The sequence below is a fragment of the Phyllobates terribilis genome, unplaced genomic scaffold (assembly GCF_046119375.1).
Source record: "Phyllobates terribilis strain yellow unplaced genomic scaffold, ASM4611937v1 Scaffold_1__5_contigs__length_1240528914, whole genome shotgun sequence".
NCBI lineage: Eukaryota > Metazoa > Chordata > Amphibia > Anura > Dendrobatidae > Phyllobates > Phyllobates terribilis.
The window spans coordinates 729,803,538-729,817,667 of record NW_027362761.1 but is presented as its reverse complement, the minus strand read 5'-3'; the positions used below and the strand labels follow the sequence as shown (position 1 = coordinate 729,817,667).

At 46.6% G+C, this 14,130-nt stretch overlaps 1 protein-coding gene across 2 annotated transcripts in view; it reads left to right on the top strand.

The window, feature by feature from the left end:
* TBXA2R (thromboxane A2 receptor) overlaps positions 1 to 13,569 on the top strand; it is a 372,552-nt gene extending 358,983 nt beyond the window's left edge. Inside the window, exons 3-4 of one of the 2 annotated variants that reach the window (XR_012323524.1) lie at positions 6,302 to 7,322; positions 12,031 to 13,569. Coding sequence is in view for 1 of the 2 variants with exons in the window: in XM_073686375.1 (XP_073542476.1) it covers positions 6,302 to 6,571 (270 nt within the window). In the remaining variant the exon portion in view is untranslated. Of the gene's footprint in view, positions 1 to 6,301; positions 8,084 to 12,030 lie in introns of those variants that run through there. The other variant, XM_073686375.1, reaches the window with a different exon arrangement.
* The last annotated feature ends 561 nt before the right edge of the window (positions 13,570 to 14,130 follow it).

Sequence of the window (14,130 nt, the reverse complement as noted above, 5' to 3'; positions counted from 1 at the left end):
TGTCACAGGGATCATCTCCCTCAGCAAACCCTGCCCCCCTCCTCCATCTCACTGTGCTGTAAAGAATGCTGTGTTCATTAATGTGCCTTTGCATTAGAACTGTACTGCCCTGTACTACTGGGAAGACTGCGAACTGCTGTACTGTTTGTCACTGGAGCCTATTGCTCCTAAGACTTAAGTTGCACTGGCTGTGCGGCTTCTTATTAAATGCTATTGTTCTACCGTTTATGAGGACTCTTGTCAAGTGTGTCTAATCAGCAAGTGAAACAACCTGCGTGTCTGTGCCTGAGGGTCAATACCCCTGTGTGCCTGAGAGAAGCTGCAGCACATGGTCTATGGTCGCCCTGAGTAACGGTTCTCCAGGATTCCAAAGAATTCATGTAACCTGTCTCGCCCCTATCTGAACCCAGCGGCGTGCGTGTAACATTAGGGCTGTGCTAAGGTTAGGGTTGTGCTAGGGTTGGGGTTAGGGTTGTGTTGGCGTTGGGATTTTTTCAAAATTAAAGAAAAAAATTAGGTTGATATGGTGACTAGTGTTGAGCGCAAATGCTCGCTACTTGAGTTTGCATCAGGTGCTTGGGTATGCACCGAGTATCGCTGGTGCTCAAGTGAAATGCTCGAGTCTCTGCCTCATATGTTTCATGGCTGTTATACAACCAAAAAACCTTGCCGGGATTGCCTGCCATGCACGAGGTGAGTGTCTAACAACCATGAAACATGTGAGGTGGGGACTCGAGTACCTGAGTTTGCATACCCAAGTACCTGATGCAAACTCAAGTAGCGAGCACTTGTGCTCAAGACTAATGACAGCTTATTCAATATGATGACTTAATGTTGTAAAATTCTGTGTCTGGGTTCAAAATTTTCACTATACCCCTTGATAAAATCCTTGAGTGGTCTAGTTTCCAAAATGGGGTCACTTGTGGGTCACTTTTGGGGGTTTTCACTGTTTAGGCGCAACAGGGGCTCTCCAAATGTGACATGGCGTTCGCTCTGGATTCCAGACAATTTTGCTTTCAAAAGGTCACATAGTGCTCCTTCCCTTCTGAACCCTGCTGTGCGCCCAAAACAGTGTATTTTCCCAACATATGGAGTATTGGTGTACTCAGGTGAAATTGCACAGCAGTTTTTGGGATCCATTATCTCCTCTTACCCCTGTGAAAATAAAAAATTTGGGGCTAAAAGTTCATTTTGGTGGAAAACGTTAGATTTTTTTATTTTCACTGCTCTACGTTATTATCTTCTGTGAAGCACCTAGGGGTTCAAGGTGCTCACCACATATCTAGATAAGTTCCCTAAGAGGTCTAGTTTCCAAAATGGTGTCACTTGTGGGGGGGTTTCCTCTATTTAGGCACATCAGGGGCTCCCCAAACGCAACATGGTGTCTGCTAATTATTCAAGCAAATTTTACATTCAAAAAGGCAAATAGCGCTCCTTTCCTTCCGAGTTTTTCCCCCATATATGGGGTATTGGCATGCTCAGAAGAAGTTGCACAACTAATTTTTGCTTTTTGTTTTTTCCTGTTAACCTTGCAAAAATAAAAAAAATTGGGTCTAAAGTAAAATTTTAGTGAAATATTCATTGTTTTCTTTCACATTCCAAAAATTCCTGTGAAGCACCTGAAGGGTTAATAAACTTCTTGAATGTGGTTTTGAGCACCTTGAGGGGTGCAGTTTTTTGAATGCTGTCACTTTTGGGTATTTTCTGTCATAAAGGCCCCTCAAAGTCACTTCAAATATGATGTGGTCCCTAAACAAAATGGATTTGTAAATTTTGTTGGAAAGATGAGAAATCGCTGGTCAACTTTTAACCCTTATAACTTGCTAATAAAAAAAAAATTGGTTCCAAAATTGTGCTGATGTAAATTAGACATGTGGGAAATGTTATTTATTAAAGGGGTTATCCACTAGTTATTATCCCCTCCCCAATGTATCCCCTCAGGGCCCATAAGTGTTTTTGTAAATACCTTCTATTGCAGTTACTACCTGGGAGCGGCGCTATCGGTGGCCGCTCACAGGCATCACGTGACCCCCGGCCGGCGCTGACATCCGCTGACATCACGACAAGTCCAGGCTGCAGCTGAGGGTCACTCTTCCACGTTCCACGGTGGATGCCAGGCTGTGGGCGGGGTTATCCCCGTGAATTATACCCAGCATCCACTGTGCGCTCTCCCTCTCCCCATTCATCGGGAAAGCGGGCGGTTTCGTGACGTCAGCACGGGGTCAAGTGATGCCTGTGAGCAGCCTACGATAGCGCCGCTCACAGGCAGAACCTGCAGTAGAAGGTATTTACAAATATACTTATGGGCCCCGGGGGGATACATTGGGGGCATAATAAAAAGTTGTGGCCAACTTCTTTAACTATTTTGTGTGACATATCTCTCTGATTTAAGGGCATGAAAATTCAAAGTTTGAAAATTGCAAAAGTTTCAAAATTTTCGCCAAATTTCCGATTTTTTCACAAAGTAACGCAAGTTGAAGAAATGTTACCACTATCATGAAGTACAATATGTCACGTAAAAACAATCTCAGAATCAGGGGGATCCATTGAAGCGTTCCAGAGTAATTACCTCATAAAGTGACAGTGGTCAGAATTGTAAAAATTGGCTTTGTCATTAATGTGCAAACAGCCTTTGGAGGTAAAGGGGTTAAATGGATTGGCAACAGTCTCTTTATTTTGACTAATGTGTTGGGGACATGATTTTGTGGCACTTCCCAATATAGAAGTATTATAGGTTTTTATCCTGCATTTGTCAGTGTAACCTTCCTCTCACACTGCACAAAGGGTTCGGCTCTCAAAATTGCTGCTGGTGGAGGAGCATGTGACCAGACCTGTCCATGGCCTATGCCAATTTAAAAACAAATGAAAAAGCCATTTTTCATTGTAGGAGGCTGATCAACATGTAGGTTATTTGTCTCTCCGTAAAGTGCTATTTTGAGAACAGGAGCACTGTAAGGAAAGTCGATGAGAAAGGCTGCACTGACAAGTGTGGGAGGAGAACCTGTAATACTCATGTACTATTCAGTGCAACAAAATCTTGTCCCTAACCCGTTAAAATAAACATGATGTCGCCAACCCCTTTTAAAGGGAATCTGTCACCAGTTTTTTGCTACATCATCTGAGCGCAGCCTGAAGTAGGCAAAGAGACCCTGAATCCATTGATGTATCAATTTGATTGTGTCAGAACCGCTGCACCCAGTAATCTAAGTTTTTAGATGTAAAATGCAGCAGAGCTGAAAAAGCTGACCTCGCCCACACGAGGCTTTCTATGTATATGTTCTGTTGACAGTGAGCTGCTTATCAAAAAAGGGCGCATAGTCGGGCTAGCAGTCACATGCACCTGGCAGTAATAATCTCTCAGTGATAAAACCTTGAGTGTAAGTAAACAACAGCACACAACCTGATAAGTGACACATCGCTGATAAGTGGTACATGCTGTCCTCATAATAACCTGCTGACAGATTCCCTTTAACCCCTTCCGTGTTTGCATTTTTGTTATTTCTTACCCTTCTTTCTACAGGTGGATATAAGGAGAAACCTGTTACTCAAAGAGAGAGGGGGCAGAGGTGATAAGAGGGAGAGGGAGCAGAGGTGAAAAGGGAGAGGGAGCAAAGGTGAAAAGGGAGAGGGAGCAGAGGTGAAAAGGGAGAGGGAGCAAAGGTGAAAAGGGAGAGGGAGCAGAGGTGAAAAGGATGAGGGGGCAGAGGTGAAAAGGATGAGGGGGCAGAGGTGAAATTGCCAGGGTCCTTTTAAATGTATGTTACTGAAATATCACAGCATTTCAGAGTAAAGCCTACCAGCTTGATATGATGGAGCTGGACTTGGATTCATGCTTTTCATAGTCCGGGCAGCATTAATCACTTTGAGGAGGTTTTTTAAGACAGTTTTGTGCTTTAGGCTATGTGCCCACGATGCAGAAATGCTCCAGATTTTTCCTGAGCGTTTCTGCATCTCCTTGGCAGAAAAAACGCATGCGGTTTGTACATGCGGATTGTACATGCGGATTGTACATGCGTTTTCCTGCCAGGGACATGCGGATGTGAAGCGTTCTTCACTTGCATTTCCACATGCGGGTTGACAAGTGCTTTCCAAGCGATTTTAGCATCACTTGGAAAGTGCTTGTCAACTTGGTCACACTATATACAGTTATATGAAAAAGTTTGGGCACCCCTATTAATCTTAAGCTTAATGTTTTATAAAAATTGGTGTTTTTGCAACAGTTGTTTTGAGGAGCCCATGATGCCACTCTTCAGAGGAGATTCAAACAGGAGAACAACTTGCAAGTGGCCACTTTAAGTAGCTTTTCTCAGGATTGCATACACCTGGCTATGAAGTTCAAAGCTCAATGAGGTTACAAAACCAAAAAAAGTGCTTTAGTAAGTCAGTAAAAAGTAGGTAGGAGTATTTAAAACAAGAAAATTATAAGGGTGCCCATACTTATGCACCTGTCAAATTTTGTTTGAATGCAGATTGCACATTTTCTGTTAGTACAATAAACCTCATTTCAAAGCAGAAACATTACTGTGTCCAACAGTTATTACATATATCAAACTGAAATAGCTGTTGCAAAAACACCAATTTTTATAAAACATTAAGCTTAAAGATTAATAGGGGAGCCCAAACTTTTTCATATAACTGTAAATCCATGCAACCGGCATGGATTTATATAGTGTGACCGAAAGAATGTTTAAAAATAAAAAAAAAATCTATACTTACCTTCCGATGGCCCCCGCAGTCTTGCTTCACCGTCCCGGCTGCCGGCACATCGCGGTACACTGAAGGACCTGCCGACGTCAGGGTCGCGCGACCCGTCACATGACTATGACGTCAGCGCAGGTCCTCCAGTCCATCACGATCTGCCGGCATGAGAGGACGAGCACACCGGGGGCCGTCAGAAGGTAAGTATAACATTTATTTTTTATTTTATTCTTTTTTTTACAGTTTTCTATGGTACCCAGGTCTGGAGGATCCGCATGTACAATCCGCATGCGTTTTTTCTGCCAGGGAGATGCAGAAACGTTCAGGAAAAATCCGGAGTATTTCTGCATCGGGGGCACATAGCCTTACAGCATTTTAGTTTTAAATAATTTTTTCAAAAACTTAGTGAGAAATCAGGCCCCTGAAACACTACATAAAGGCTGTGTATTCAGACATTTTTCAATAGACTTTCATCAAGCATCTGGATGCATCTTTCCTTACTTTCTCACTTGACTGAATATGATTACTAACACTAGTTTGGATTTATGATGTCTACTGTCTATACGTGTTACAGATCCAGATGGATTTCTTTGTAGTTATTCCAGCAATAAATACCAGACGTGAGAAGGAAGCCTTCTATCCATATATAGACAGCAAATGTTCTGGCATCTAAGTGCAGCAAAAACTTGATAACAAGAAAGTAAATACTCCACAACTTATTTTAGTTAAGCAGTACAACTCTATTAAAATAGTCTGTTTTTGAAGTCTTGAGTTAAAGAAGTTTTTCAACTTCAAACTTTACAAATATTTCTTTAATTGTAAAGATAATATTGTGTACAATGAAAACAGCATACATTTTACAATTAATTTTATTAGCGCTATAAAAAAAACTTTGAAATTTAGCTCCATTTGCAAACATTTCTTTTCATATTCCTTTCAAAGGATATGTAATCATGTTATATGTAGGAGTATATGGATGACAATGCCAAGATTGACTGCAAGTCTCCTGACCTGAGCAAACTGACTCATAGACATGTATGATGCTGTTATTTCCGGTCAGGAGACTCGCAGTCGGATCAAGAAACACTTATGTCTGAACTCAAAGTAAGACTTGTATAAGTAGAAAGTGACCATTACTGGCAACAAGAATTGCTCAGAGATATTTCCAATAGATGCTTCTATTTTCTCAGAATATTAGAGGGTGATTCATCGAAGCTTTTATGCCACAATACGGAGAAGATGCAAAATTTGTAACGCAAAAGTGTTGTGTCTTTTTCACCAGTTTCAAGCAGCTCCACCAAAATGGTCGAACTGTGGAGAAGCCGAGGCAGGATGGGACATGGCTATGCCGGTCTGCAAAATTCTGCAAAAGTGCAGATGTTTTTTACACTAGAAATGGTATTCTAGTCCTTGAATAATTTGGTGCATCCTACTCCAGCGAGCTCTTCATTAATACTTGCGTGCACAATGCCAGCCTTAATGAATTGGCTTTTGTAGGTTACATTGTCCCTGGGACATGGGTCTGGTGCACAGCAAATAATTGTTATACATGTAATATTTGTTAGCAGATTTTAACTCTTTCTTTACCTTTTACATTTTTCAGATTTTCATAGTGCAAACAGTTCTTCAGCAACCCAATGATGAACTTATGAATGGAGAAATTCCTAGAGCTACAGAGAAACTGCTTCTAATATTCCTTCGAGTGGCAACGTGGAATCAGATATTGGATCCCTGGGTTTATATCCTATTTAGAAGAGCAGTTTTAAAAAGAATTTACCCAAGCCTGAATTCCCGTCCCTCAATTGTATCATTATATCCAACACTTACCACTTCCTTACGTCGGAAATACACTCATGAATCAGTCATTAATTAGTTATAGCATTGTCAACCACCCTCCTTGTAAAAACTGCTTATATTATATAGCATATAACATAGAGAAGGTAATCTAGCCAGCTTTAATAAAGCTTCTTCGCTTATTGGATATGCTTTGTTCAGGTTTTAATGCAAGTTACCGTTGTTTGCAATACTAATATTCACCATTGCCGTTTACATAAGTATCAGTGAAGCCAAAGTCCCAGTTTACAACTTATTTAGTATATTCTGGAGATGTGTGTATAATTTTATTGACAGACAGACATGCTTTTCTTTCCTGTGAGATAACAAGATCAGGTAAATACATGTATCCTGTAGCATCCTGTTTTCATACATAGTTTGTCACATCAAGAAATTAACACTTAAACTGGACAAAATATGACATGTAGGGGCCTCAGTGAAATAAAATATCAGATACCTCCCTTGAGTTTTAAAAATAATTGCTCTACTACGCAATTTCACAGAAAATGAATCATTTCATATTAGGTGATTTTTCTTTCTGAAATGCATATGCAATGTCTTGTTTCCAGTAAAATATTTATACAAATAAATAAAGTTAGAAGATGTGTGAAGTTTTTAAATATTTCATAACCAACATGTCAAGAACTGTGATGAGGTTAATAAGAAGAAAGTATAACCTAGTTTGATTGGTATGTATTATATGAAGTGCTGATCTTGTTAGCTGGGGGCATAGTACTTTAAAAGGACCTGTCACATGATCAAAAAATATACCGTATTTTTCGGACTATAATGTAGCACCCCGAGGGCTCGGCTGCTACAGGGGTATTGCACCTCGAACCAGAGGTGTGGTATTCCACTCCCGGGTAAGGATGGAGTGTGGACTAGAACTCAGTTAGCTGCATGCACCACATACATCCCATTTCCGGGGGACAGATCAACGGTACTCCCACCAGATAGATGTGCAGGTACGACAGCGTCTGTCCCTGGCTGGAGTGGGAGGGGGGGGAGGAATATCCCAGTGGTGCAGGAGCAGAGAGGGGAGGGACTCTGGGCATAGGAAGGAGCCCATTGGTGGCTAGTCACCTGGGCTCGGGTGTCAGAGGGAGTATAAAAGGTGGGCACCATCTTAGGAGTTCAGTTCAGTCAGACAGAAGAAGAGGAGAAGAGTAGTGACAGGGAGCAGCAGCCCTGTCTGGGTGCTGCTCCTGAAGGGAGCAAGAGAGAGAAAGACAAGAGGAAAGGAACAAGGAACAAGGAAGGAATGGAACCTGGAGAAAGGCCCAGAGACATGAAGGAAGAGGGAACCCGAACACGCTAGGAGTCAGCGGGTGAAGGGTTGGCAGATCAGGGTACCGGATCCCGAACTGGTGGAGGCCACTTATCCTCAGCCAGGAACCGGAGGTCGTGGCCACGTCTTGGCGCGACCACTCACTACACTCACCACGAAGGCACGCCACATAGGGTCAGGGAAACCGGAGATGGGTTTCGCCACCAGAAGGCCCGAGGAAGCTGGACATGGGTGGGTCCCTAGTGGGGACGGCCAGAGAAAGGAACGGAGAAAGGAGTTCAAGGTCACACTCTGGAACTGCCTGGGGGTTGGTCGAGCCCCGTACCTGGTGGACGCAGCACGGCTCGGGTCGTCATCACCTGCAGGACTGACACTGATAACATCTGTGAGTAAAGCATTGAAAACTGCAATCAGTCTCTGTGTTCCATCGCACTACCAGCACTAAAGGTACCGGGACGCCCTTTCTATCACTCCCTTCACCCGCACCAGCTGCCCTGAGGCCATACCTCTCCCGTTGGGGGTTATACCACCATTGCTGCACACATACCACCGGCCTCAGCGGACTGTTCTGCAGCGGCGGCCTTGCGACCGCAAATCAACGGGTGGCGTAGTCGACACTTAAACAACATCTACAAAGACTGCCACACACTTAGTTTGACCACCCTGGGCACGGACCGGGTCCCCGCCACTCGGAGACTACTACCCCCATCGGATCCAGCTCCGGGCATTCCCCCGCGCACACGTGCGCCGCACTACAGCACTGGCCCAGGGGGCGCGTCAACTTTGGCGTAGTCGGCAGGATCTCGTGCCCGTAACCACCGGGTACTGCGTGCCTGAAAAAGAGACTTTTTACTTACCTGTGGTGAAGTTTCCCGCCGTCCGGAGTCGTTTCCCGCCATCCGGAGCCGATTCCCGCCATCCGACGCCATCTTCTGCCTTCTTCCCGCCATCCGTGGAGTTTTCCCGCCATTGGGCGCCATCTTGAGGACGCCACGCGGGAAGAAGAGGGGTGTGGACTCCGAAAGCCCGCGAGAACTGAAGCCCCGCCTCACGTCCGGACGTTGCGTAAGGTCCTGGAAGGAGCCCAGTGACGCCGACGTCACAGGAGCGCGACGGAAGGTTCTCAACCCTGACGATCCACTGCGGAGCCGCGGCCTACGGAAGAGGATCATCGCCAGGTAGGCCACGGTCCACTAGGGGGGAGGGGGATGTCGGATACGGAGGAGAGCTTCACCGCCACAGCCGCCATACCAGATTGCAGAGCTGCTAGCGGTGCTCCAGAAGGAAGAACCGGAGTACACGCAGGCCGCGCTGGAAGAGCTGAACAGGAGGATGATCTGGGCGCAACGAGACGTGCTCGCCGGGTGGAAGGAGGAGTTGACCCGGCGCACGCTGACCTGCCAACCGGAGGTGCAGCCACCATCCAGCACCGCGTCGATCCCGTGAGGCAGCAGAAGCGGACCGGAGGCCGGGGACGACGCCGCGGGGGAGGCCGCAACGACAAGTAAGGGGAACGCCGTTACTCCGGGCCCTGAGGCCGCGGACCTGCCCCTACCTCCCGCCGCGGGACCCGAAGCTCTGGGTGCCGCACCGCCCACCGTACCTCCACCACCAGTAGTCAGCCCTCCAGCAGCAAGCTCTGCAGCGGAGCCTCGCCCTGAACCGTGCTCCCCAACACCGGGCACGATCAGAAAGTCACCGGCCTGGTTAAAAGGCCGAGTGCCCGCGGGCGCTGCACCCCAGCCGGGGCCCCACTCGTGCCATCATTGGGGAAAGACCTGTATGAGCAGCACACCTGCCCGGATGGGACACCATTCGTCTGGCCGCCTGAGTACACCAACCCCCGCTCCAGGAAGAGTCATCCAGTAGGAGCAAGGGCCCCAGATGAACCGCTAATCCCAGCTCCGGAGCCCGTGGACCTCTCTTCACCCCGCTGGAGGACGCCCAATTCGAGGGGGACCCCACTGGAGAAGACCTGATGGGGTTCACTCAGGAGACCCGGGCGGGCGCCGCCCGGCGCTATGAGACCTGCCGCCAACAACTGGCAACGTTTGAGCGGGAGCGGAGAGAGAGGAAAGTGAAGGAGGAGTGGCTCCACATTAAAAACGTGGAGCAGAAGACAAGGACCCGCCAGGACCCCCCCGTACAGCTCACGGTCCCCGAGTCACCGGGACTGTTGTTAAGTTTCACATGGCATGTGGCTGGGGCATCATCCAAGACCCGAAGACCATAAGCCAGGTGTTTGTAAACAGGAGCGACGTAGAGTCCCACCTACCGGAGGGGCACAGTGGACGGGACCTGGTGCCTGGAGATACCGTCACCTATACCAGGCATAAGGGAGTGAAGGGGTGGTACGCCCTTCATGTCCACCGGGTCAAGGAAGAAGAGGAGCAATCGTACCAGGAGGAGGAGGAGAAAGAGGGCCCGGACGGGTCTGAACCTGAGGAAGAGAAAGGAGCGTGTGGAGCACACCGTTAATCGTAAACGGTAAAAGAGGAGATGTAAATAGTTACCCGACCGGGTATAAGGACTGTTGTGGGACTGTTTCCACTAAGAGTGTGGTCCCCGTTGGGACAGAAAGAGAACTGTTGCCTATTTTTGCCCTAATCCCTAACCTGACCGAGGACTGAGAGCGGTCATCCCTTCCCTCTACCTGGCCGAAGACTGAGAGCGGCCAGATCCCAAGATCCCAAGAACCCGAGAATTCAAGAATGTTTTATTTGAGAATGCCTTAATGTGAAATTTGATATGATGCCAAAGTTTTACATAGTGTTTTTGTAAAAGAGTTCCGGTGGCATTAGCCAGCTGTTGAGAAAACCTCCCATAAAGGGATGGATGAAAGTTGATGTGTTTTATGTGTACGTACACTTTAAAAATTGTTTTTACACTATTTCAGCCCGAGGACGTGCTGTGGTTTACCAGGGGGGAATGTAGCACCCCGAGGGCTCGGCTGCTACAGGGGTATTGCACCTCGAACCAGAGGTGTGGTATTCCACTCCCGGGTAAGGATGGAGTGTGGACTAGAACTCAGTTAGCTGCATGCACCACATACATCCCATTTCCGGGGGACAGATCAACGGTACTCCCACCAGATAGATGTGCAGGTACGACAGCGTCTGTCCCTGGCTGGAGTGGGAGGGGGGGAGGAATATCCCAGTGGTGCAGGAGCAGAGAGGGGAGGGACTCTGGGCATAGGAAGGAGCCCATTGGTGGCTAGTCACCTGGGCTCGGGTGTCAGAGGGAGTATAAAAGGTGGGCACCATCTTAGGAGTTCAGTTCAGTCAGACAGAAGAAGAGGAGAAGAGTAGTGACAGGGAGCAGCAGCCCTGTCTGGGTGCTGCTCCTGAAGGGAGCAAGAGAGAGAAAGACAAGAGGAAAGGAACAAGGAACAAGGAAGGAATGGAACCTGGAGAAAGGCCCAGAGACATGAAGGAAGAGGGAACCCGAACACGCTAGGAGTCAGCGGGTGAAGGGTTGGCAGATCAGGGTACCGGATCCCGAACTGGTGGAGGCCACTTATCCTCAGCCAGGAACCGGAGGTCGTGGCCACGTCTTGGCGCGACCACTCACTACACTCACCACGAAGGCACGCCACATAGGGTCAGGGAAACCGGAGATAGGTTTCGCCACCAGAAGGCCCGAGGAAGCTGGACATGGGTGGGTCCCTAGTGGGGACGGCCAGAGAAAGGAACGGAGAAAGGAGTTCAAGGTCACACTCTGGAACTGCCTGGGGGTTGGTCGAGCCCCGTACCTGGTGGACGCAGCACGGCTCGGGTCGTCATCACCTGCAGGACTGACACTGATAACATCTGTGAGTAAAGCATTGAAAACTGCAATCAGTCTCTGTGTTCCATCGCACTACCAGCACTAAAGGTACCGGGACGCCCTTTCTATCACTCCCTTCACCCGCACCAGCTGCCCTGAGGCCATACCTCTCCCGTTGGGGGTTATACCACCATTGCTGCACACATACCACCGGCCTCAGCGGACTGTTCTGCAGCGGCGGCCTTGCGACCGCAAATCAACGGGTGGCGTAGTCGACACTTAAACAACATCTACAAAGACTGCCACACACTTAGTTTGACCACCCTGGGCACGGACCGGGTCCCCGCCACTCGGAGACTACTACCCCCATCGGATCCGGCTCCGGGTATTCCCCCGCGCACACGTGCGCCGCACTACAGCACTGGCCCAGGGGGCGCGTCAATAAGACGCACCCAGGTTTCAGAGGTGGAAAATAGGAGAAAAAAACTATAAACTTTTGAAGTAAAAAATGTAGTAAAATATTTAATAACATAAATAACATAATACACGTGGCTGAAGTCAGACAGCCAGCACCTAATACATGTTGCACGATCCACAGGCAGCGTGTATCAGGTACTGGCTGTATGACTTCAGCCACGTACGGTATGTCCTCTTTAAGAGTCCATAGGTACCATTTACTGTATCTCAAGTGGTTGCCCTGACAACTATAACTCCCAGCATGTCCTGCAGCTTCTATGGCATGCTGGGAGTTATAGTTCACCCCACATTTATGTCATGTGTTTTCCCTGAGAACTATAACTCCCAGCATGTCCTGCAGATTCTACGGCATGCTGGAGTTATAGTTCACCACAGTGGTACAGTGTTTTACTGTATGCGCTGTCACTTAAACTGCAGTATAATGCTTTCCTCACTGTTTGTCTCAACTTGGCAGGGAGCAGGGTCGCACAGCAGGGTGAAGGATCACACAGCAGGGATGAACGGCGCTGTTATGAATTCACTATGGCCGCCCTTGCCAGGAGAAAGGGGGCGGTCTCCGGTCCACATCACATGCTGCAGTGATGTTACTAAGAGGCAGAGCTGGGACAACACAGAACAGTACAAATTTGGGGGGAAAAAAGTGCGTCTTATGGTCCGAAAAATGCGATAAATAAAATTGAGAACTCGGCACTGCAAAATTTGTTGCAAGGAATCAAAATTGAAATCTTTATTAGACTACATAGTTTTGCATAATTTTAATGTTTTGGCCTGATTCGGCCTTCATCAGAACAGGATGCGGTTTCAGTGAGGGTTCACAAGTATATTGTTCATGTAATGAGAAGATAGAACCATACACGCTTTCCTGTGGACTCTGCACTGATGGAGAGAAGCACAACCGTGCAATTGAAGTGGCGCTGCTGGCGCTATCTTTTACGGAGTGGAATCCTACTCGTGCACCCTAATAGGAGTGCCACGTATCTTTTTTGATAACAAAAATATAAATGAAATACCTTGTAAAAGTTTGAGTTTCCCTGATCCTGCTGCCTTTTTCTGTTCTGTGCTGCATCACAGTATTGTAGAAATAAACACAGATGTTGCTTTTGGAGCACAGCATGTGAAATCTCTTCTTTCAGACTGGGCGTATTGTCAGAGTCTTCTCTGAGGCCGTACTCTCTCACCTCTCCCTTCTACACGCTGTCAATTGTAAAAGGAGTAGAAGAGCACCCCTTCTGAAATCCTGTGTGTTAATGTAACACTTTGACTTAGTTTTTATGTGTGCTTTATCTATTTTGGGCCTCTAGTAGTTAGTTTATGGAACAAAATTGCAGCACTCTTTTCTGAGCAGTCGGGTACGTTTTATCTTTATACTACTACTGTTTACTAATCATATTCTAATGTATGTCTCATTATTCTGTAAGCATGAAAATTATATGAGGCTTTTGCATATTTACCTGTATCATTGTTTGACATGTATCTATTTCTGGATGTAAATACTTTGGTTAATATAGTTATTTTGTTGCTTTTTTTAGTACACTGATGAAGATCTTTAAGAAAAAAACGTCTTCATTTTTTTAACTAATATTGGACTGCCATTAAAATTGCTAAAAGTTCATATCCGTCTGAGTGCCAAGTTTTTGCCATATGTAGTAGTTAGTTAATTTCCAGAAAGAGTTAACTATTAAGCCAGCGCATTGTGGGAGGAGATAAGTGGGCATAGGCATTTGTGTTTCCTGTATGGAGAGAAGTTAATGAAGAGGAAACTTTTTTATTAAGAAAAAGGCCACAAGTGGAGAGTGTGTTTAGTCCAGATGAATTAAAGATAGCAAGTTCGAATAAGAAACCAACAACCAGCAATTTCTACCAGCAACTGACTTTTGTACAGTCGGAGTGCAAAGACTGAAACAGAATTAACCCCTTTCTGATGATGTACGTAATAATATGTCCCTGTGCCCTGGTACTTATGGACCAGGTACATATTATTATGACATGGCGATTGCGCTCGCACACAGGCTGTGCACGAGCGATCGCCGCCAGGTGTCAGCTGATTCTGACAGCTGACATCCGGCACT